Below are 26,200 nucleotides of genomic sequence, written 5' to 3' on the forward strand. Positions count from 1 at the left end.
GTGATGTCGTAAATTAACCTATTTTTTTAGGCTTATTTAGCAATTAGCAAAAACGCTGCCTAACCCTACGAGTTAGATCAAATTAATGTACTACAGTATTGTACACCATAAAAAGGTCTACAAAAAGTCCGCGATGGTATATGTTTATCTTTTAGGGATAACCCACATTAACCATTTTTATTGTTTACTTTTTACGTGAGAAAATGGCTTATTTACGAAGCTATTTTAAGCAATACGGCATTAATCCTTATCGAATTAAGTACCTTAAATACAGTGTGCAATTAATATAGATCAATATGGTTCCTTACAGCATGTAAATTAAACAAATATTTTCGGAGATATTACAAATTTAAAATTTGCGTTTAAAAATGTGTAATGTAATAAAAATTGTATGAATTTAGATATTCCAAAGATAGCAGGAAATCTTCATAGTAAGTATAGGGGAAGAGGAATTGTTTTACTCCAAATTTAATGCGTGCAGGCCAAGGGCAGTAATGAATGAACCAAAAATACTGGATCGATTTTAATCACGTTTTCATTGAGTGACATAGGCATATATATTTTATATATACAACGTACATATTTTTTCTGTAATGTATTTAATTTAGTATCAGCATTGCACCCCTGCTTCGCCGGGGAGGGTCGCTAGTATATATATATATATATATATATATATATATATATATATATATATATATATATATATATATACATCTCTATTCCGTGCTGTTTACTGGGTGAGAAGTGACACCGATAGACACATGTAGGGGATAACTTACCAAGTGATAATAATTAATGCTATCGAACGGGATAAAAAATGACAAAATTATTAAAATGACTATTGAAAAGCATTGGTTGGTGATAGAAAAGTAAACATTTAGGGTTGTATGTATTTTTCACATAGGGGTTTTCACATTTTATTGTTTACATGCGAATTTTCGACACTGCAATATGACAGCAGGTGGGCCTCGTTCTGAAAGAAAACGGATGTCTCGTAAGGCTGAAAATGTGGCTCAGGTGCGCGATAGTATTGCAGAGTCTCCAGAAACATAAATTCGGAGACGTCGTTTCCAGTTACACATTTTTGCACACTGTTTAAGGCGAATTTTTAAAACTGATTTGAACATGTGCGAAATAAACTTTCTCTGAAAACCAAACTTACTTATCTTTACTTTGAGCAAAGATGTTTATATAATTTCTATATACTAGTAATCTAATTCTAAATCTAAGACTACATACAATATAATCTATATATGTCATTTCTTCATACCTTTCAATTCCTTTTCTTTTTGGTTGTGCTCAGTCTTTTCGCTTCTTTCCTTTCATCTTCTTCTTGCTTTTCTGGAGTATTTCTGTGACACATTCGTCCCAGTTTCGCTTACATTTTTCTCTTCTCCGTCTTAGCATATCATATTCTTTTTAGCTATCGTTTGTCCTCCTTACACTGTAGTGTTTTCTTTATTAATTTAGTCATTAACATTATAAACAGTGTTGGAAATAAAGGTTCCTCAAGTTTTAGTTCTGTTTGGATGATATTTATGTTTGCAGTGACAACATTGGTATTACGTATAATGCATGTAATTATATTTATATTATATAATAATTGGTATTCTATTATATATTGAAATTATCAGTGAAAACCCCTTTAATATTATAAATGATTTTTCGGAGAAAATACGAGTAAGGTAATAGGCTCTCTTCCCTCCAAGCATAACTTTTATATGAAAGAACTATATATATGTATATATATATAGAAATACTGTAATTATCGATATACCAGGCTTGATAAGTTGGTCTAAACTGGACGATTTAATGCAAATAAGAGCCTTATTAAATTTACTATCTCGACGCAATACGTAAGCCTCGAAACCGTTCCGTTGAAAATTCAATAAGTTTCAAAGTTACGAATCGTTATTTATGTCGCTTAGATATTCATCCTCGGGAAAATGCAGAATAATATTCGCATCTCTGCAACTCTCAAGCGATAAACCAAATGCGACTAAGCCCTTTGTTTACGTTAGCATAAGTTTCGTAAGTACGTGGTTATCTACGCGTACGTGCCAGTGGAACTTATTGCATGTACCGTACTGAATTTAGATTTAGCCAATATAAATTCAAATTTGTTTTAAACGCTGTCTTATCGTAGATTGGGAGAGTACAAGGCAATGCGAGATTTATGGTGTTTAATAGATTCACGCCTTTGAGAAGCTACAATATTTAAACCAGCAAAAAAAAAACGGAATTTTTATTCAACATAAAACGCTTTAAGGGTGATACACTGATTATAGCGACCCTCCAACTTTTCCATACCATTTTTGTAGTACGATGTATCTTTTGCTTCAAAATAGGCCTCAGTTTTGGCGGTTACTTCTTCATTCGACGAAAATTTCTTCCCAGCGAGCATTCCTTTGAGATCTGAGAACAAGAAATAGTTGCTGGTGGCCAGATCTGGCGAATATGGTGGATGAGGAAACAATTCGAAGCCCACTTCATGAATTTTTTCGGCGATTTCGTCCTTCAAACGGTCCAATAACGCTATGTAATAATCGCTGTTGATGCTCGTTCCTTTTTCAAGGGAGTCAATAACAATTATTCCATGCGCATCTCAAAATACAGGCGCCATAACTATGCCAGCCGACTGTTACGTTTTCCCACGTTTTGGAACGGGTTCATCATGTGCAGTCCACTCAGATGATCGTCGATTGGAATTAGGAGTGAAATTATGCAGCTTTGTTTCATTCATTGTCACATATCGACGCAAAAACTCGAGTTTAATACACTTAATTATCTTCAAACCCTGCTCCGAATCATCAACTCGTCGCTGCTTTTAGTCAAAAATGAGCTCGCGCGGCACCCACTTTGCACAGATATTTCTCATACCCAAATATTCGTGAATGATATGATGTACATGTTTAATTGATATATTTAGGGTGTCTGCTATTTCATTCAATTTCAATTTACAGTGATTTAAAATCATTTTTTAGATTTTATTAATAAAATATTTATAATTAAAAAAAATCGTCGGTAACAACTTCTTTTGGGCATCCGCTGCGTTCACCGTCTTCGGTGCTCATTTCACCACGTCTAATCCAGCATACCAATACTTCCTGGTTGATTTTCCTGGGACAGTGTCCAGAAAGTCAGCATCAAGCCAAGTTCTTGCTTCAACTGTATTTTTGCTCTTCAATCATTCATTCATCAACACACGAAATTCCTTTTTATCCATTTTTCTTCACAATAACAAAAGTTGCTTCACTCAAAATACTATAGTTCACAAACTAATGATCCGACAGCCGTCAAATGTATACACGCATCCTTTGAGGGTTAGGGCTAACTAATAAACATAGTGATTTAATTCTAGTAGCGACATCTATGTGTTAGACCGGGGACTTTCCAGGTGAACTGTTAATATGAATACTACTCAATATAATACATCTCGTGGCATCGCTCAGTTTATATGCGAAGTCTTGTAGGTTACATTTCAGTTCATTATTCGTTTTGTTCTGCGACATTTAGAACACGCGATTGATGAATCGTGTGATCTCAGGATTGATGATTGTTTAACACTTTACCAACGACAGTATCCAAGGTAATGACAGTGTACGTACGGTATGGCGAAATGTCATCTGAGAAATAGTAAGCATAATACAAAGTTATCTGACAGAGCCCGATAAAGTTTTAAAATTATTGCGGCTAGAAAATGCTACCATATCAATAGTAAAAGAAGAACGCAATATTCCCTTGGGTAATGCTCTTCTAACAAAAGAAGTATGACGCGAGTTTCATAAAGCTGATGTTCAAGGAAGAGCAGCGATTACAAAGCACTTATAATGGAAAACAACGATAACCAAAGAAGGAGCGGTGCCACGACAATAAAACCTGAACGTTTGATGATTGGAAGAATGTGGTACGGTTCTATGAATCACTGCTTATCTTTTTATCCGCAGGTGATGAGGTTTATATATGAAAATCAACAAAAGAAGTCTACGATCTACCTGCTTCCTACAGAAGTGATTCGGTCATTATTTGGGCGGCAATATATTGGTGTTCAAATTATTCTCTCATTCACGTCACTCAACATCCCGACATCCTCAACGACGAAGGTCCTACTATGACCAGCATATTGCTAGTAAACACTGACACATTTTAAAATGCCAAAAATCTTCTGTTTTGTTTTGAGGATCATCAAAGCATCATCAAACATCTTCCAGGAAATTTTCATGTGAATATCATCCATGCTAACTTTTGAAAGAGCTTAAAAGTCTTAAAATTATAGAGGCAGTTAGACATTTTTATATTCGCTGTGTCATTAGGAACAAAAGATAAACCATGAGATAGTTTCTAAGCAACTTACGTAAGACTTTATAACAAGGGAAGTTTTATAACTTGGATTCCACTTTAACTGCTAGTAAATAATTTAATGGTTATTTAATGATACATTTAAAGGTTAGGAAGAAAATGAATGAAACCTGGACCAGCATCACAACTGACTGCATAGCCCACATTGTAAAGCCCGCTACCAAATATACTAAATGTTACGTCCATAATTCAATACTACTCATATTTAGAGATTTGACTTCGTCAAGAATTTAAGCAGATAAACTTGCCAATATCTTACCCCAAACTTTCTTAATGGTGTAAAGCTTCTCACCCAGAAATCTCAGAACTTCTATAACAACGAAGTTATGATTTAACCAGAACAGTTACAAGGGGCTATCAATAAAATCGGAATATATTTCATTCCTTAAGGTTTGAAATTTATATGAATACATTGGCTTTGAAAAATAATATAAAAATTCAGAAGATCCTTATTTTTATTATCCGATAACCAAATTAATTAAAGTTAATATCAAACCGATTACTTGATCATGCCCCTTATTTTCCATCCTCTCTATTTTAATTTTCATATAAATTAAATGCGGAAAAAATCCATAAAGTAATACTTGAGCGCATTTTAAATTTATATAACAAAGTGGTTGGGTACATCAAAAGACTCCCACGATAAATTCTTATATAAGCTTATATTACGCCGGCAACTAGCACAATATAGAATTTTCTTGTCAAAGTTACTAAGTGCTTAAAAAGTTCTTTCATATAAAAGTTATGCTTGGAGGGAAGAGAGCCTATTACCTTACTCGTATTTTCTCCGCAAAATCATTTATAATATTAAAGGGGTTTTCACTGATAATTTCAATATATAATAGAATACCAATTATTATATAATATAAATATAATTACATGCATTATACGTAATACCAATGTTGTCACTGCAAACATAAATATCATCCAAACAGAACTAAAACTTGGGGATATTTTATTTAAAACACTGTTTATAATGTTAATGAATAAATTAATAAAGAAAACACTACAGTGCAAGGAGGACAGACGACAGATAAAAACAATATGGTATGCTAAGACGGAGAAGAAAAAATCTAAGCGAAACTGGGACGAATGTGTCACAGAAATACTCCAGAAAAGCAAGAAGAAGATGGAAGGAAAGAAGCAAAAAGACTGAGCACAGGCAAAAAAAAGGAATTGAAAGAAATGAAGAAATTATATATATACATTATATTGTATGTGGTCTTAGATTTGGAATTAGATTACTAGTATATAGAAATTATATAAACATCTTTGCTCAAAGTAAAGATAAGTAAGTTTGGTTTTCTGAGAAAGTTTGATTCGCACATGTTCAAATCAGTTTTAAAAATTCGCCTTAAACAGTGTGCAAAAATGTGTAACTGGAAACTACGTTCCGAATTTATGTTTCTGGAGACTCTGCAATACTATCGCGCACCTGAGTCACATTTTCAGGATTACGAGACCTCCGTTTTCTTCCAGAACGAGGCCCGCCTGCTGTCATATTGCAGTGTCGAAAATTCGCATATAAACAATAAAATGTGAAAACCCCTATGTGAAAAGGGGTGTCCACCACAGAGTTTTTTTCTTAATTGTTTTGTTAAGTGGCGTAAAAATACATACAACCCTAAATGTTTACTTTTCTATCACCAATCCCTGCTTTTCAATAGTCATTTTAATAATTTTGTCATTTTTTATCCCGTTCGATAGCATTAATTATTATCACTTGGTAAGTTATCCCCTACGTGTGTCTATCGGTGTCACTTCTCACCCAATAAACAGCACGGAATAGAGATGGCAATGAAGATGGTCTCCTATATCTCTCAAACAAAAAGCCTTCTCTCACTCCCTCTACAGTTTTCAATTATGATTAGTATTTATACGTCAAGCGCTGTAGTTAGACCTTTTTGTTATCTCAGCGTAAATATATTCTCAAGTAACTTTATTATTTATTTATTAATAACTAATATTATTGAATACAATTTATTATTAAAAACTACGTAATAATTGAATAGCAAGGTGTTCTCATTGAACAAATATTTCCGGATGTACGTACAAACTACATAAATCTCGGGTAACAGTTATTGCCAGGGGACTTGGTATCATATATATCTATTGATACACTTTGTGATGCCACTGAAGCTGTGAATTTTCCAACAGAGTTTTTGAACTGACTGGAATTGCTAGGCATGCCACTTCATAACTTGCAATTGAAGAAAGGTTCCCCAATTATTTTGCTTCGTAATTTGAACCCGCCACGGCTGTGCAACGGTACGCGATTAGTCATTAAAAAATTAATGAAAAACGTTATCGAAGCTACCATTTTAAATGGCAGGTTTCGAGGTGAAAATATATTAATACCACGAATACCTATTATACCCAGATACGTGCCAATTTAATTTAAGCGTATTCAATTTCCGATTAGGTTGGCATTTGCAATGACTATTAATAAATCCCAAGTCCAAACAATGTCTGTTTGTGGCGTAGATTTGAGCACACCGTGTTTTTTATACGGAATATTATACGTTGCATGCTCTCGAGTGGGTAAACCATCAAGTTTGTTTGTATTAGCTAAAGACGGGCTAACAATTAATATTGTTCACGCTGTAGCATTAAGAGATTAATATTATGTAATGAATTACTGATAAAAATAATTATTATTTAAAATAATTTATAATAATTTTTTTTTAAAATTTGGTGTTTTGTTATTTTTATATTCATTCATCGTTCATAGCGCTCCATGCCTTTTTCACTCATATACCACATCCAAACACATTTCCAATAAGTTAGTTTTTTTTGCAATAAGTTAGTTTTCTAACAAAACAACGTTTGCCCCGTCAGCTAGTACTTGTTATATAATTCTCAATTTGATTATCTTATCTAAATTAAAATAGCGAAAACATAGTACTTACCCATAATAAGCATGATTAGAGGCAATATGGCCAAACAGACCAGTAATATGGTAACTACAACTGAAACAAAAACGCAATTTCATTAAAATCATTCGACTCTACACGCAAAAATATAAACTTAAGTAATAGTAGTATGAAAAACCAATTTCGAAGATGTTCCTGTTCTGTTAGGTTCTGCTCAAAAAGAAACCAGCTAAACTTTTTATTTCAGATATATTGAAAAAGTTGGCAAAACGGTAAAATCAAAAGATGATATATAACATCGGAAATGTGTATTTGAAATGAGTTTTCAAAACTTTTATCGACGATTGGCCTGAGCTAAAACATACCGCGCCTGAAAAATTGAATAGCCAGTCCTAAAAAGAACATAACATAGTTTCTGCTTATATGTATACTTACAGAAGATTATAGTTTAATTTTGGTTAGTTGAAAATGCTTGGAGATATGTTTTAGAAAGGCCAAATATGTGAAGTTAAAAATATAAAATAGATGTTAAATTATTGTCATAACAGACTACAAGGTAAATGTAACTAGCGTAATATAATTTTGAAATAATTTGAAATAATCACACATATATGTTAATTCAATTTAACCAGTGATTGGTACAATACCTAATAGGCTCACGAAAATACTTTTTAATTACAGGTCAACCGAATTATTTGTCATTTTTAAAGTTATTCTGCAATAATTCGTAACACAATGATTAAGATCACCTAACATAATTTTAAAAACTGTTCAACAAATGTGGAAAGGCAAAACACTCCGAGAATATCAAAAAATAAAAATTTGGACATTATTATAAAATATGGTAAAATTGTCTTTCCTCCTTTCCTTGTTTCCATTTCATCCAAGATTGTCTTAATAATATAATTATCCCAAGAAGATAATGCGCTCATAAATACAGATAAATTGGTTCATTCTGGGTTTGAAGAGCATTAAAATATTATTGAAAATCTTCTCTGACTAGTACAATTGCTAAACCTTAATGTAATTCAAACATTATGAGTTTTAGATGAGTGAGTGAGGAGCAGATTTCCATCTCCAACATCAGTGAGTAAAACTATTCAGATACTAAACAAAATTATTCCGAGAAGAATTTCAGCTAATCTAAAAGCAAATGGTAGAACAATACATTATTTATAAACAAATGTTGTCAATACTTCAGGAATTTAAATTATTTTGTCCATTCCTGTATATAGAAAGTCGTTTATTATTCCAAATTTAGTTTAAAATCACATAAAACAATATTTTCTTGTGCCCAATTGTAATTTTCTAAAAACAACACAAAATCTGCCAGTACTAAAGAGATGGTTTCAGTACTGCTTCATTGCATATAACACCGTACAATACACCATGGCCATAGAAACATCTTCAGAATACTTCCAAATTTTAGTTGCACAGTATGAAGGGATCATTCATCATATCGTTACAAAAAATGATGAAATGCAACAGAACTGAAAAAGATTTTCTTTAAATAATTTTCAATACGTAATTATTACTGTTTCTTTCATTAAAATAGGAATTTGAATGACACTTGAATACTCTATAGATAAAGTTTAAATAAAGTCAAATTTAGATATGCTGCTTTTCTACTAAAACTTCTACAATTATGGAAAATTATAAAATATTGTTAAGAAATTACTAAGAATTTGAAAGAGCATCAAGTAATATCGTATTAATGACAATGAATTGATTAAATCTACACCAGACAACAAAATTAAAGAAACTTGTATTTATAAAAACCCAATTTAACTTAAATAATGTGTATATTATTTAATAATATTACTTACTAGTTCTATTGACGATTCGTAAGGCTTTGCAGACAAAGTCGCAGGTACCGCTAGCTTCCAGATTTGCATCTTTCAGCTGATAGGCCACGGATCCGTAAGTGGTGAGGCTGAGTCCAAGTCCCAGGCCTTGGCCGGCTTCCTCGGAGTATTTTTGGTCGGCGCAGAGTCGTCGCTGCTCATCCCCCGAGACCTGCGGGACCCCCACCTGTTTAATTTATGGCGTTTTGGATGGAAAACTTCGTACAGTATCTACTACAAATTATCTCACATTAATTCATCTACGATTCACTACGAATTCATTTAGAACAGAAACATTTAAATACCGGAATAGTGATATAAATATAAACAATTTGTTACAAGGGGAATTTTTACAGTTATAGGACTTTGGATTGAAATAGAGTTCAGATAAATCAAGTTTGAGATCCAATATATTCGGCAGCTTTGACGTTAATTTTATTTAAAACAACAGGGATACTGAATGTTAATATATACTTACTACATAGCCTAATATCTATAATTTAAATAGTTTTATATAACTAAACCAAAATAATAATATAAAATGGATAGTTAGATAAATTATATAACATATTGAATATATATAACAATAAAAATATGCCCCATATAATATATTAGTTTTAGTATGGTAATATTAATAGTAATATTCAATTTCTTACTATTAACTTATATATTTAAAAATGATAAATCATTATATTGTAATATATGGAGAAAAGCACAAGTGATATCGTGAGACATGTGTTGTGTATTTAGCAAATCAATTGAAAAGTCCCCGGCCTGTCACATAGATGGCGCTACTAGAATTAAATCCATATGTTTTTTTAGTTAGCCTTAACCCTCAAAAGATGTGTATATAAATTTGACAGCTGTCGGATCATTAATTGGCGAATTATAGCATTTTGAGTGAATCAACTTTTGTTATTGCGAAAAAAATATATAAAAAGGAATTTCGCGTGTTGATAAAATATTGCTTTTTGAAGGGAAAAATACAGTTGAAGAAAAAACTGGCTGGCTTCATACCGAGTTTCCGGATACTGCCGCGAATGAAGAGATGTCGACGAAACTAATGCCTATTTTGAAGCAAAGGACAAATCGTACTACAAAAATGGTATCGAAAGTTGGAGTGTGGCTATAATCAGTGTATCACCATTGAAAGGAATTAGTGGAATAAACACAACTAATTTTACTAAAAAATGTGTTTTACTATGGTAGGCCGGGGACGTTTCAATTGACCTATTACAAATATAATTCTGCAATTAACAGTTACAAATAAAGCAAAGTTTTTTGATCATTGTTTTTCTAAAATAATTTCGAATTTTTATAAAAAGACGGTGTAATATATTGAGAAACCTAGACCAAGGAAAAACCAAGAATTAGAGACCATTTCCTCATCAAATATGTAACTGGGCTCCAAAATCGAAATGTTTAATTTTATCATTAAAGTTTTACCGAATTTTAAAATGTAGTTTTAGTTGATAAAAAGGACAATTGGAATACAATAAAAAGGTAGTTATTTGATTTAAATTTATTTTGAACTTTTATTACAACTAGGTAATGAATATGTGGATTTATATTAATTATGAGGCCTATAAATTAGTTTTATAGAAATTGTTCTCTCGCTAGACGCTCTTTGTGTGAAAATCGTCACATTGAAAATGTCGGAACCAGTATTCAGATACTGAAATCCATGGAGAATGGTTACCGTACCTTTCAGATATCCTTTAGTCAACTTTTTCACCAAATTGTAACTACCTGTGAGGTTTCAACGTAATGGTGGTTACAAATGTACCCAATTCGATTTAAATACCTTTACATAATCTGCTGTAAAACCTTTAAAATTAATTTATAGGCAGATATTTATAAAGTAACGAGATCAGTTCTTAATCAAAGTATGAGTGTTCTATGATATGAAGTGCCCAATTCTATTTTTTTGTAAATATTGAACGGTATCCATCACTTGAATTATGTGATGTTTCCCACCACTTCATTTAGTGATTAATAATTCTGAAACATAATGTCACTATAACTAATTCTAAAACACCAATGGCAACATATCTTCTTACTTGTTTTCAAATACTAACTCATTTAAAAGCTAAAATGTTACTTTAGGTAATATCACTGATTAACATCGTATTTTGATTCCAAATCATTGCCACAATAAAAGCTAAATAATTCTAGTATTATATTGTATTTAAAGTGACATTTAATGTCTTATGTTATATGTACTTAAAGTACTGTCTACTACTTAAAGTACTACTTAAAGCGTGTCTGATCAAATTCCAAAAGCTTTTGCTAAATTTGTCTTGATCGACCAGTGATCTTCCGAAACCATATCCTTCATTTTTATAACTTTGCAATGTCACGTGAATTTTATTCACCAGAAAGTTCACATTTTGATGGTTGCAAACCAATTTCTGTTTTTAGTAATGTTTTGTTAATCAAGAATCAGCTAGAACCCCGAATTTCGTGAATAAAATGATTTATTCAACATATTATATTTAAACATATAATGACTTTAAGTAACAAAATCTAGTCTAGTTTTACGTTGATGAATAACTTATTGAGAAACCTAGCATATATAGTAATCATCAGTTCTAAATTATCAGACTTGAACTAATATTAGTTATAGTTACAAAATAAGATGTTTTTACTCATTTGAAGAACTTTTCTGTAAACAATTGTACGCAATTCGGTATATGGAGACGGCAATATAGTTTGTTTACGTGGTGTATTCCATTTGTTTTTAGATAAACGGATTTATACCGAGTGGTTTATAGATCGGAACAAAAGCGGCCTGTCAAGTGTTTTAGGAATAAAGTCTTAGGAACAGTTTTTTTTAGTTAGTCGTTCATAGCATTTCGATCCATAAAGAACATTTTTGGTACAATCGCCGTTGGTATCCCGTAAAGCAAAGGATACGCCAAGTAGACTATTATTCGGGATAGATCAATTAGGCGAGATCAATGATTGTATTAAACTAATTTTAGAAGACAATTGTGGAAAAGTGCGAAATTTTGAGCAAATTTTGACGAAACGAAAGAAAGCTTTGATGTATAATGTGGGGAATCATGTTATTATATAGAATGTTGACGCTATTGTGGGTGTTAAAATGTATGTCGAAATTTAAAGATCTTTATGTAGCTAGGAGAATGTTTTGTTCATCAAGAATGAGTTAAAACCTAGAATTTTGTGAATAAAATGATTTATTCAACATATTATCTTTAAATTTATTGTAAACAATGAATGAGTTTAAGTAACAAATTCTAGTCTAGCTTTACGTTGATGAATAACTTATTGAGAAACCTAGCATATATAGTAATCATCAGTTCTAAATTATCAGACTTGAACTAATATTAGTTATAGTTACAAAATAAGATGCTTTTACTCATTTGAAGAAATTTTCTGTAAATAATTGTACGCAATTCGGTACACGGAGAGGGCAATATAGTTTATTTACGTGGTGTGATCCCATTTGTTTTTGGAAAAACGGATTTATACCGAGTGGCTTATAGATCGGAACAAAAGCGGCCTGTTAAGCGTTAATTAGGAATAACGTCTCTCTGGACCATTCCAGGTAGTTTTTTTTTCGATCTGTTGTTCATAGCATTTCAATCTGTAAAGAACATTTTTGGTCGAATCGCCGTGTTGTTTGTTGATGTAATTTGTTAGAATTTTAAATTAATCCGTTGTCATCGTCACCGGTTGTTAGATACTTGTCCCAATTTATCGCCTACACAATATTCTTATTCCTTTTAAAATGTTCAGTAAAAACCATTAAAATTATCTACAGTTGAAATAAAAGAAAAATAACAAAATCATAATTTATGGAAGTGAAACATTGAATCCTAAATTGTCTTATGTCTACCGGATTTCTGTAAAATTTATGTTAATCGACAACTTGGCTGATATACGACTCTTCTTTATGTACTTTTAAAATGACTCCATAAATTGCAATCCTCGGCTTCCGCTTAACATTTTAACGAACGGTATCCAGCTTTGTCCGTAATGCGACTGTATATCAAAAGAACGCCACAGACGACGTGAAGTTTCGCGAAGCCATTGCATGACCGCATATATTTCTCGTATAAAAATAGAATACAAATTATATGTTGTCTGGAATATATTTCAGTACACTGAGCTATTTAAGTACTATAACAGAGTCGTTTTCAAATATGACATTCCATTCTTCATGTCGAACAATAAGTTACATATTGTAATGTAAAACTTTCCAGAATGCCATAGTTCAATATAATTGGTATTAAACGGACCATTTCTTGATAATATTTTTGAAGCACATGTTCATTGGGCATTGGAACAAATCTCGTTAATAACACGTCAATTGAAAAGTCCCCAGTCTACCATAGTAAAACACATTTTTTGGCAAAATTAGTTTTTTTTTATTCAACATAATTCCCTTCAGTGTGATACACTGATTACAGCGAACCTCCAACTTTCCGATGCCATTTTAGTAGCACGGTTCAAAATAGGCCTCAGTTTCGGCGAACACCTCTTCATTCGACAATTTCTTTCCAGCGAGCATTCATTCGAGATTAGAGAGAAGGAAATAGTCGCTGGTGGTCAGATCTAGAATACGGTGGATGAGGAAGCAATTCGAAGCCCAATCCATAGATTTTTGACACGGTGCATTATTTGGTGAAGCAGCACTTTCTTTTTCTTCAAATGCGGCCGTTTTCGGCGATTTCGTCATTCAAACGGTCCAATAATGCTATGTAATAGTCGCTGTTGACGGTCCTTCCTTTTCGGAGGTAATTAATGAAAATTATTCCATGCGCATCCCAAAATACAGACGCCACAACCTTGCCAACCGACTATTGCGTTTGCGTTTTCTCACGCTTTGGAGCGTTTTCATCGTGTGCAGTCCACTCAGATGACTGTAGATTGGACTTCGGAGTGAAGTAATGGAGACACGTTTCATCCATTGTCACATATCAATGCAAAAACTCGGGTTTATTATGCTTAATCATCTTCAAACACTTCTCAGAATCATCAACTCGACGTTATTTTTGGTCAAAAGTGAGCTCGCGCGGCACCCACTTTGCACAGAGCTTTCTCATACCCAAATATTCATGAATGATATGATGTACACGTACAGTTGATATCTTTAGGGTGTCTGCTATTGCATTCAATTTCAATTTATGGTAATTCGAAATCATATTGTGGATTTTTTAAATGTTTACGTTAAATAGCTTTAACACTTAACTACTTCCGCTTTTCCATCATATTATTTCAGCAATAACATTATGCATAATTATCTGATTTTTTTAAATAAAAAAATACGTGAAAACTATATAGATGCGCTCAAAACTAGATATTTTTCTGCGATTTCCCCTTTTCGTGAAAACGATTTGGTTTCTATGGGACCACTTTGGTTCATAATTGATAGAGATACGTTAAATAGGGTTTTTGCTGATTTTCAGTTAGTGGTTACAACGATTATTATGTATTATATTTTATTTTAAAACGTTTAAAAATCTAAGTTTGTTTATTTTTTACTTGTGTGTCTCTTATTTAATTTTGAAGTCGTTTCAATTTTTTTATATTTTATTTTTAGGTAGTAGTTAAATTTAGAATTATACATGGCATTTTAAATACTATAGTTTCCATATTGAATCGATAACTGATTACCTTGTAACTACATAATAATTATGATGAGACCGCTCGAAATTAAACTGGTCCGTTCGTATTTTTTCTGGAAGTAGTTTTTATTGGAAGCAGTCCGAACTAGTACATTTCTTATAGGCGCAGGAAGCAATTTCTCTAAACGATTTTTTCCCGAAACGCTTCGCACGCCATATTTGTTTTACTTCCGAGACTAACATAAGGCTTTGCTGTTCCCTTTTACCCGTGATAAATCGATGCCTGATCCTCAATTCGTACTTTGCTCACAACAATGATTGTTCCAATTTTTCTTTATGTTTCCTATTACGTCCCAAAAATATACTGTGTTTTTTATTTGAGAAATTGACGCATATAAATTGCGGGTAATCCAATGTGGACTTTATAAATGTAAAAAAGTTACAGGAACAATATTTGGTCCGAAGTGAAAAGAATATTTTTTTATTTTACTACTTTAATAACATTAATCATCTACAATGTTTAGATTACAGAGGTCTGTTAAAACATCTAAGCCCCAGTTACATTTTCTAATGTAACCGTCTCTCACTTCTTAAGCTCTTCACTCACATCTCCAAAGTATTATGGAAAGTGGTCGGGATGGGAATGGGAGAAACATATATTTAGTCATTAGGCAACCTAAACCTCCAAATTCTTTTAGAATTCATTAAACGATTTTTTTACAATTAGGGTGTTTGTGCCTAAAAATATTTCTATGACCTCCTCAAAGTTCGCCCTTCTTTTTGACTGAATCATTGCTATAATTCCTGACCCGATGAAAGCATTTTCTTATGCCTTGGAAGTAATCTCCATCTTTAGCGCGATCCATGGCATGAATAAATTTATCTCTGCTTACAACAAAACATGCTGTAATGATCATAAATGTCTTTGATAATTAATCCAGTCAGTTTGGGAATTATAACATTATCAGCTCATTTTTAAAGATAGCCAAAATCCTCGAAGTAAAACGATTCTGAATTTTTTTACAATCTGTGAATCCGGATAAACAACATTTATAGATCGGGAAATCGAGATCGAACACTCTTGTTATTATACTACCGATTTATATATACAAATGAACTAAATTAACTTAATGTCTAAACGTTATAAAATATAAACTTACTATTCCTGACGTTAGATACATAGAGTATATATAGAGGCTTTACTTAAATAGGCGAAACCGAGGAAATGTTTTGCGTGGCCCAACCAATGCTGGCTCTGAGACCACTTTTTTGATTGGTTCATTTGAATTGCCCTATAAAGGCATGTAATAGACTACTTTCTATAAACCGATTGTTTGTTTCTTTGAATTGTTTATGTCGCTATTGTGTCTTACTTATAACAACTATTATTTGATTATAATATATCTTCATTCTCAAAAGTGCTGTGCATCTAGTTTATATGGTGCAATAAAAAATCAGATGTCATTTTCCTTGGAAGAAACAGCCCAAGTTAAGGATTAAGGGTCTGTTTGTGTGTGTGATTTAGCTTTGCTTTTACCTCGCACATATACAATTACTTATATAGAGCCTTTGTATTCATATAAATCCATATTACTTTTTATAGGAATACAACAGAAGAAATCATCAAAATATTAGCCACACTTTAAACCCAAAATGTGTTCAAATGGGGCGATGGCAAAGTTACATTTAAGGTGAATGTATATACTAAATCAGTATCAAAAGTTTTAATAGACAAAATTTTGCTGACCTTTAAAAAGTGGTTTCTAAACTACCATCAAGTAAAAACTTCATTATTTTGAAGGGGTTCATTTGTTTTAAACAAATGTATATTGGTTAAGATACTTTTAATTAATATTTTTGACTTAAAGCTCCTTAACTAAGAGAGATAGAAAAATTTTGTTGTTGCATCTGCACTAAATATTATTACGGCCACGGTCACTAAAATATCTCTAAAGAATAAATAGCAATATAAACTTAAAAGATACAGCTTTTATGTGAAATAGGTGAAGAATCAAGATCAGCTTGTTGTTAGCTGTATCAGAGATCAAATATACGAAATTTAAAAAACAGTAAGTAGCGTTTTCAATCGAAATATAATTAAATACAGTTATTTCAGAGAAAATTATTAGTCTGGAAGGTATCCATGAAAGCCCAAAACATATACAACTATATGAGGGATGCAGAATATCCCTTCATACGCTGTAGGTTAATATAGGATTTAAGTGATGCAAAGATAACTCACGAAGGGATTTATTATATCAATTTATATATTTAAATGAGACATAAATATTTCAGAATGATGCATTGGATCGCTCATGGCAAGATAATAATAAATATGGTGCAAACACAACAAAAGTTGATGGAAAAAGGTAAACGTTGGAATAACTATCGATTAGGTTTTGTAAGTCATAGCATTTATTAATGATTCATAGCAGACATATAGTTCTTCATGCTGGAAACAGGAATGTTTTTATTCCTGGTGCAGAATTAGTGTTTTCCTCTAAGTCCAAGGGTGGCTACAGCTTTTAAAGAACTTGGAGGACCCATCTGTTATTGTTATGTACAATTTATCATACCTACTATATATATAATACACTGGTACAAAATTCCAACAAGTGCACCAACAAAGGCTGCAATTAAGGAATGGCTTAAAGTACATAAAATAAGTTTCGAGGAAATCATGTTAAAGAATGAACTATTTCAAATTCTTACTCGGTAAATATATATGAAATATTTAATTGCATTTTATGTAATTTAATTTTTTTAAAATAAGCCTGGAAAAAGATATATGATAGATCAGATTACTGAACGTTATGGCCACAGAGTATTATGGCTTCCTGCCTATCACTGCATATTTAATCCTATTGAGGTGATATAGGATATTGCAATAGACATTCAGATCGAAAAGGCTTTTTAACTGGATTTATAGAAAGAAGCATTGTCGAAAATAACACCTTCGGTTTCTGTGAACTGGATCAGACACATTGAAGAAGAAATTGACAAATGTTAAAATCCTGAGCAAGTTTTGTTAAATTCGAAATAAACAGCTAAGTTATTAACATGATTAATATTTCTGAAAGTGACACTGATTGATTAAAATTTAATGAATGTTGATTTATTATTCAATGGTGACAATTACCAAGACAGGGAAGAGGAAACAGTGAAAGAGGAAACAACTAAAGATCAGTATACAATTAATATACTTTAATTATATTGTTCACAATATACATGAACATTTGTTTAATATGTATTAGGAGAGAAATAATACTAGAAGAAGTGAAGAAAAAAATTTTTCATGAAAGATGTATACAGATAGTAACAGGACAAACTAACGAGAAATTTTACTGTAAAAAACTTTACTGTAATGACTTATACAAAGTTAAAGAAACAAGAACTAAGCGCAAAATATAAATATGCTCTACACACAAGGATTACTCAATAACTTCTCAGGATATATAAATGGTGATCATAAAAACAAATATTGTTAGTTTTATTAGGAATCATGTCTCTTCGGTCAACAAATTTCCTATAAAGTTAAAACTCTATTTCTCTGTGACGAGAATCGCCAAACAATGACATACAATGGCAAAGTTTATTTTCAATACGTTTTACTTCCAAATAAGCGACAATCCTTCAGAATCCGATTACCGATAATACGCGATGTTTAATGAAAGAAGGAACCCCATCGAGAATATTTTCTCGTACGGACGCGGCCGGAAATAACCGAAACGCGGAAATGCCGTTATATTTAGCATCACAAAAGCAAACTTTTAAGCTCGACACGCTCCACAACACTCCCCTTTAAAAAATTCAAATCGTGTACACACGTTAGCAAATGAAATTTGGAAGGCAGAGGATAGATATCATGAATTTTATATATCTAAAAACGGTTCGCCTCAAAAGGAACTGGAAATGAAAGCACTCGAAGACGTACTCGAAGAAAATTGTTTTTTTTGGTCGGGCGTTTCGGAATAATATTTTAACCCGAATAACAAACGCGTGCCTTCGCTAAAATATAACTTTAAGGGTTTGGTCCTAACGATGCTTAGAGACCGATCAGAATTCTAGCTGTTTCTCTTACTGTGTTATCACTAAATTCAGTTTTGTAATACGAGCACTGTTCAAATAGTTCTCAGTTAAATATTATTAGGTTTGGTAAGCATCATGTCTTATAATAAATATTGAGAATTCTTGATTGTTTTCCTACTGGGCTATCACTAAACTTAGTTTGTACGGTATAATATACAGAGACTGTTCAATGAGTCCTCAAGATATGTAGATAATGCTTATAGCTACAAATATTGTCAGTTTTAGAAAGCATCATATTTTATACAAAATATTGAGAGGTCTCTATAACATATAAAAATAATTCTGTTTTTTTCCTAATGGTTTATTAATAAATTGAGTTTTGTATTAAACAATATAGGACGACTGTTCAATAAGCTCTCAGGATATGAAGATTGTGCCTATATCAAAAAATATTATTAGGTTTGGTAAGCATGATGTTATAAGAAATATTAAAAATTCTTGATTGTTTTCCTACTGGGCTATTACTAAACTTAGTTTGTACGGTATAATATTCAGAGACTGTTCAATAAGTCCTCAAGATTTGTAGATAATGCTTATAGCTACCAATTTTGTCAGTTTTACATACAGAAAGTGTTCAATAGATACTTAAGATATGTAGACAATACTTATAGCAACTGATATTGGTAGTTTTAGTATCACATTTTATAAAAAATACTATTGGTGTATTATATGAGAAATATTAAGAATTCTTGATTCTTTTACTACTATGCTATCACTAAACTTAGTTTTGTACCATATAATAATGAGGACTGTTCAATAAGTCCTCAAGATATGTAGATAATGCTTTTAGCAACACATAATCTCAGTTTAAAGGCATCATACTTAACAAAAAACAGGGATTTCACAAAATTCAATTAAAAGTGTTTTCCATACAAAATACTAAGACTTATTATTTTATAACCACTCTAAACTACTTTAGAACTATGCTATCACTAGACTTAGTTTTGTACCGTATAATATACGAGAACTGTTATAGGAGATATATGGTCAGGGTATGCAGATGATTTTTATATCAGAGAATATTGTTAGTATCATGTCTTAAAAAAATATTAAGAATTCTTGATTGTTTTTACACTGGGCTATCACTAAGTCAAGTTTTGTATCATACAGTATACGAGGATTATTCAATAAGATTTCAGAATATGTAGATGTTGCCAATAGCATCAAATATTGTTAGATTTGGTAAGCATCATGTTTCATAAGTAATATTAAGAATGTATTCTATAAGAAATATTAAATATTCTTGATTGTCTTCCTACTGGGCTATCACAATATTCAGTTTTGTCCAGTATAATGTACAAAGACTGTTCAATAAATCCTATGGATATGGAGATGATACTCTATTTATAAGTTTTATTCAGATATATTTGTATTGCATCATATTATTAAAGGTCCTGATCCTCAGAATCTTGATAAAGTCCGCCTGATTCTAAGTTCAATAACTAACTACTTCAAAGAAATATTTCCAAAACTTTCAACACAATTCGACGTAAATAACAAACATAATTGGAGGAAATATCAGAAATATTAAATGAGAATGTTAAATGTGAAAATTAAATTAATAAAGATGATTCAACTTAGTGAAACAATTCACTTATAATTCAATTTATAATAAAAAAATATAATTTTAAAAGAATTTCCCTTTATTTGCAAATAAATAATTCGCAGAAAAATACTCCAAATTCCATATAACAAAACCCAAATCATATTTGTTACCCATGATGATGAATGAGGGTAATTTAAGTTTATAGTTTATTGTTTAGTTTAACGTACTCTGTATTCATTAGATTTTAATTTATACAGGACTGTTTAGTAATTAAAATTTCTTGTTGTATATATATTTTAATGCTGTAACGCCTATAGTGCTATAGTATATGATTTAAATTAAAAATGTGTTAGTTACCTGACTGACCGAACTGCTTGCTCTACGAGAACCGCTACTCTCAAATCCACTGTTACCGCTATATCCCATATTTATGTTTCCCCTAGATGAAGTGCGATACGAAGGCGATGAATTACCCCCTCGGGAACCTGGAACAAATAGGATGATTTAGCGTAAGTTGTAATTGATTTTTAAAATTATACGTTTAAAATATAAATTATATATTTATTCGCAGTTTTCAACCATTAATTCTCCAAATATATGGCTTAAGAAACCGCCAATTCTATTAACCTAAATTATAAACGTTACAATTTCAACATATCGATAATAGTTTTATCTACAAAACAATAGCTTTGAACTTTTTAACAACTAGGGTTTATCTGGAGTGGACTCTCTGCTGACTTTTGAGTAGCCAAGTTCAGAGACTAGCTTAGACAATATGGGGTCATACAAAAATGATTAATGGTGTAACTAAAAGGGTAAAAACTATAGGTGTTTTCTATAGAGAGATACATAGAATCATAAGAACTAGTTAAAATAAGGAATTTCCTAAGAAAGATTCGAGTACTTCTGTAAATATATTTTTATATCAAAATATAATCATAATAGATAAAGATACATATTTTTTTACTAATTACATCTTACATTCGGTATACTACTGTTCAGTTATGCATTAATATCATGCAAGGCGTGTACGAGATTAATACATCAATATGTATTTTCCATATTAGAATAAAACTAATCTACTTCAGCTAAAGTTAAAAATATACTTATACCCTAAATTAGTTCGTGTGGTTTGGTTTGGTTTGGTTTGGTTTGGTCAATCAATTCAATCTTCTGATTTCTAGCGTGTTGTCCAGCATCTATATTGCTTTCACGTCGCTGTGATTTAGCAAACTTGTTTCATGTTTTAAGGTGAAATCTTGAATCACTTCGTGTATCCACTTGATACCGAGACCATAATGAAGCTCTTCGTCGGTTAGGTAGCGACAATCATTGTTATTTAATGTTTGTTTTAATAATGTTTTCAGTTTAACCTACCAACGATATATATTCCGAGGTATTTAGCTGATTCTGATTGAGGAATCGGACATCCGTCAAATGAAATAATTCGATTTTTGTCAATTGTAGTAACACAAAATTAACATGGACAGATTTGGGGCTATTAGGATGTGTTTTCAAGGTTCTAGTCTATTTGTTGATCTTGTTGACCGCTACTTCTATAGCCTTAGAGAGAGATAGGTTTTTTTGCCATTATAACTGTGTCGTCAGCAAATGTTGCAAATACTCTTTCTTTTGTTGTTAGTGTATTAACAGAATAGAGCAGATATAGAAATGGTCCTAAGACTCTATCTTGTAGAACTCCAGCCAAAATAGGTTTAAGTGTCGAAAATGTCCCTTCATGCGAGACTCTTTCTATCGAAAAGATGTGATTCCATCAGCCGACAGTAATTAAGCGTTAGCAATTTACTAATTTTGTAGATTAATCCCAAATGCCATACCCATTCAAAAGCTTGTGAGGCGTCCAGGAATATTGCAGGGCAGTATTTATTTTTTTCGAGATGCCTCTTCAACAACCGCTGTTACTCTGGGCGCTGTTGAATGGTGATTCCGAAATCCAAACAGGAAATCTGGTGTTTCTATAAATGATTTAATGCGCTTTAGCAGTAGTTTCTCAATTAACAGCAGTTTAGCAATTTTGATATCGCAGGTAGCAGCGAAATATTAAAAATGACAATAAGTTACCATATTCCTCTGGCATAAAATTCTGAAGCACTAGAAGCAACCTCAATGGCAATGGAAATTAGAGGTCTATACGTGGTAGATTTGGCAAGAATGGCATATGAAGCAACATTGTCTAGCGTAACTCATTCAATTCCAAAATAAGAGAAAGTTTATAACCTAGAATTGTTTAAAACATTTATTTGATTTCGTATTTGAGAATTTTTCTATGACTCAGAAATTCGCATTTTCGCGACTTTTAATGAAGTACTGACTTTGGAATGCATTTAGCAATCGAACATTTGTTTAGGAACGCAATGTTTATTATGTCTCTAACTATATAGCGATACCGTATCGAGAGAATGTACCAGACCGTGCTGGATTAATCTGAACAAGAATTTCTGACTAACTTTATAATATAAAAGGTTTACTTTGCCCCTTTTACTAGTTATTCATATTCTATAAATCTTCTTTCAATCCTATAAACCAAATATTACGGAACAGAGTCATGATATGCTTCTAGAACTCTTTGAAAGGATCCGGCAGCAGTTTTCTTCTGACCACAAAATAAAACCACATTACACGATTAGCATCTATATACTAAAACTCAACAGTATTAAATGAAAAACTCTCATATTATATAGAGAAAAATCAATAGAGTCGAATTTAAAGGTTAGGTTATTTGCTTGATTATTTCTTATACTGATATTTGGTATATGCACCAATAGATATCAATATCGATCAAAATATATTCAAAATGACGACTATTTATTCTGCCGAAAAGACTTTTTAAAGCAAATATTACGTACTTTATTGTGTCGTTTCTTACAGAATAAATAGAATAAATAAGTATATAATACAGCTGAAATATAATAAATGCTTTCCAGGTATTCTAATGTCATTGTGTTAAATGTTAAGCATCAATTGTACTAGTACAATTGTACTAGTACAAAACTATACTAGTACTTGCATACAAACATTATCATCAACTTTATTTATATTGAAGATTTAATCTCTATTACATATATAAATCAATTTGGAGGTAATCTACCAACAAGATGTTTTGCATCTTATTAATGTACACCTTCCCAATCAATTTCTGAAGGGTTAGCAGTTTTTACCTTCGCTCAAAACCCTTTTTACTTCGGTTATGTTTATTATCCTAAACTACTTAGTAAGTGCCCAAAATTCCATTTAACATTTCTAGTAAATGTTTTTACAAATGAGAGCTATGGCCATACAGCTTGCCGTATTTTGTGCTCAATACATAAATTAAAATTCAAATTCTATAAATTAACTTATAATTATTATTAATGAAAGATCATGTATTAAAATAGCGCTGAAGTTTCAGATCTACTGCTAATGAATAAATGATGTTCCGCGAACTTATTAGTTCATTTCGGTATCATTTTGTCATTTTTAAAAAGTACTGAAATGACCTTTTATTCAATTATTAATATATGTTGCAGCTATTTTGAACATATCCTTTTGGAATACGAAACATTAGCCAGAGTACTATTTACACTATGCGATGTATTCAATAACAATCCATTTACAATTGTAAAAAGTTTTTTTAACTTTCAGGCATATTATAAAAAACTGGGAGTACATTTTGGGAAATTAATGAAAGATTTTTGCTGCATAACATTTAGAAAGTCTCTCCTTCAGTTTATTAGTACATAATTATAACAAGTAAACCCAAGATTTAACTTCCAACATCAACAAATCTTCGAAAAATATTAAATCCATTCGCGAATTAATTAATAAATTTAGACAATTTGAATGGTTGATTTACTAATTAATTCTTAAAACTGAACGGGTACATTTACAATTTTAATATTCCGCTTAATATTTTGATCATTCTAAGCATTTCATTTAAAATGCTAAATCAGATAATTGCATATTCGATGTGATGGAAAATATTAATTTTGAATTATTCAGATAGCTATTAAAATGTGCGAGGTCATGAACAAATGCCGGTGTCGAAGTTCGCCATATTATAAACCCCAAAGTAAATTCGAGGTCAAATTTATAACGAAAATATTAAACGATTCGTTTACTGAAGCCTTTGGCAATTACAGGGCATATACAAGAAAATATGAACACCTCGCAGACTGTGTGTCTATATATATATACTTGATTATAGCCTATCCAATAAAACATTAATACATATTAATAATAATAATTTGGTTCTACTGATTTTACTACTTTTTACCAGTCACTGTTTCAGTCGACTGTTTTCAGTCGCTATTTTCGGTCCGACTTATTTTCTTACTATTCACTATCGACTGTTTCAGTCGTACTTTTAGTTACTATTTTTGGTTCTACTTGTTTCATTCGATTGATATTTAACCTTCTGGCTCTGTCGTCCTAGCCGCGACTAAAATTGAACTAAAACTCAGAGTTGATTCGGCAATATGTACAAAATAACTTTGAGAAGATTATAGGATAACTGTTATAATGTAGAGTATGAAATATTCAAATCTAAAGTATATATAAGTCAAATTTATAACGAAAATATTAAACGATTCGTTTACTGAAGCCTTCGACAATTACAGGGCATATACAAGAAAATATGAACACCTCGCAGACTGTGTGTCTATATATATATACTTGATTATAGCCTATCCAATAAAACATTAATACATATTAATAATAATAATTTGGTTCTACTGATTTTACTACTTTTTACCAGTCACTGTTTCAGTCGAATGTTTTCAGTCGCTATTTTCGGTCCGACTTATTTTGTTACTATTCACTATCGACTGTTTCAGTCGTACTTTTAGTTACTATTTTTGGTTCTACTTGTTTCATTCGATTGATATTTAACCTTCTGGCTACGTCGTCCTAGCCGCGACTAAAGCTGAACTAAAACTCACAGTTGATTCGGCAATATGTACAAAATAACTTTGAGAAGATTATAGGATAACTGTTATAATGTAGAGTATGAGAGATTTATGTGCATAGATATGTGGGTAGTTGATCAGAATATATATAAGCATTAGGTTAGAATTTATGACGATTATTGTATTGATAATGTATTAGTACTAACTTTTTTGCAGATATGGCAGATTAATTATGGAGAATGTAGTAATTAAATCTAAATTTATTAAGGCAGATGTACACAGGCAGTAACACAAGAAACTCAAGAACGATATTAAAATGACAAGGAAACACAGGGACGAAGAAAACAAGAACTAAACATAATTTAATTACTTACCTGTATGTCCAATTATCAGAGGAAAAATAAACTTAAACTTACATTTTATGCGGCAATGTTGCATTATAAATTTTGATGTATTAATTTGTCTGTCAGTATTTGATCCTATCTGTGACCGCTATCTCTAGCTTATTTGGAATATGAAAAAACTCTTGCAATTTGCTATTGACTAGAGAAGATGTTAAGTTAAATTCGTTAAACTGACAATTCTTTATAGTTCCTTAGGTCAGGGTCGAGAAATCTAGATAAAGAACGCAAATCAAGGATCGCCTAGGTTCATTTGAATTGCAATTAGTCCGAATAAATTAAGTAGTGTGAAGTAAAGACAATCATTAATTCACAAGAAAGTCTGGCTGAAATCGTTGATTGTGAGCAAACGGGCTACAGAGTGAATGAGCAATAAAGAAAAGGGTTCCAACGGCAGTCCACTTAGAGAGCCATGGCGTCAGATAAAGAAATAATTACCTAATTAGTGCACCTTTTTTTTCTCACTAACAATATTGGAGATGGAAATCGACTCCTCACTATATGTTCCAAAACTCGCCATCGCTGTTAATTATGTTGAGATCTGACGATTATATGACCAGATAAAATATTTCATAATATTCTAATACTAC

General features: G+C 31.6%; 1 protein-coding gene across 1 annotated transcript in view; it reads right to left on the reverse strand.

The window, feature by feature from the left end:
• Window positions 1-26,200, reverse strand: part of LOC143190875 (uncharacterized) — a 103,105-nt gene that overhangs the window by 25,081 nt on the left and 51,824 nt on the right. Inside the window, exons 7-9 of the mRNA XM_076395447.1 lie at window positions 20,663-20,790; window positions 9,059-9,248; window positions 7,269-7,328 (exon numbers count right to left, since the gene is read on the reverse strand). Of these exons, the coding sequence (XP_076251562.1) occupies window positions 7,269-7,328; window positions 9,059-9,248; window positions 20,663-20,790 (378 nt within the window). The remainder of the gene's footprint in view (window positions 1-7,268; window positions 7,329-9,058; window positions 9,249-20,662; window positions 20,791-26,200) is intronic.

The sequence above is a fragment of the Rhynchophorus ferrugineus genome, unplaced genomic scaffold, assembly GCF_030347505.1.
Source record: "Rhynchophorus ferrugineus isolate W39M unplaced genomic scaffold, kcgeb_rfMv2 rfM2, whole genome shotgun sequence".
Taxonomy (NCBI): Eukaryota; Metazoa; Arthropoda; class Insecta; order Coleoptera; family Curculionidae; genus Rhynchophorus; species Rhynchophorus ferrugineus.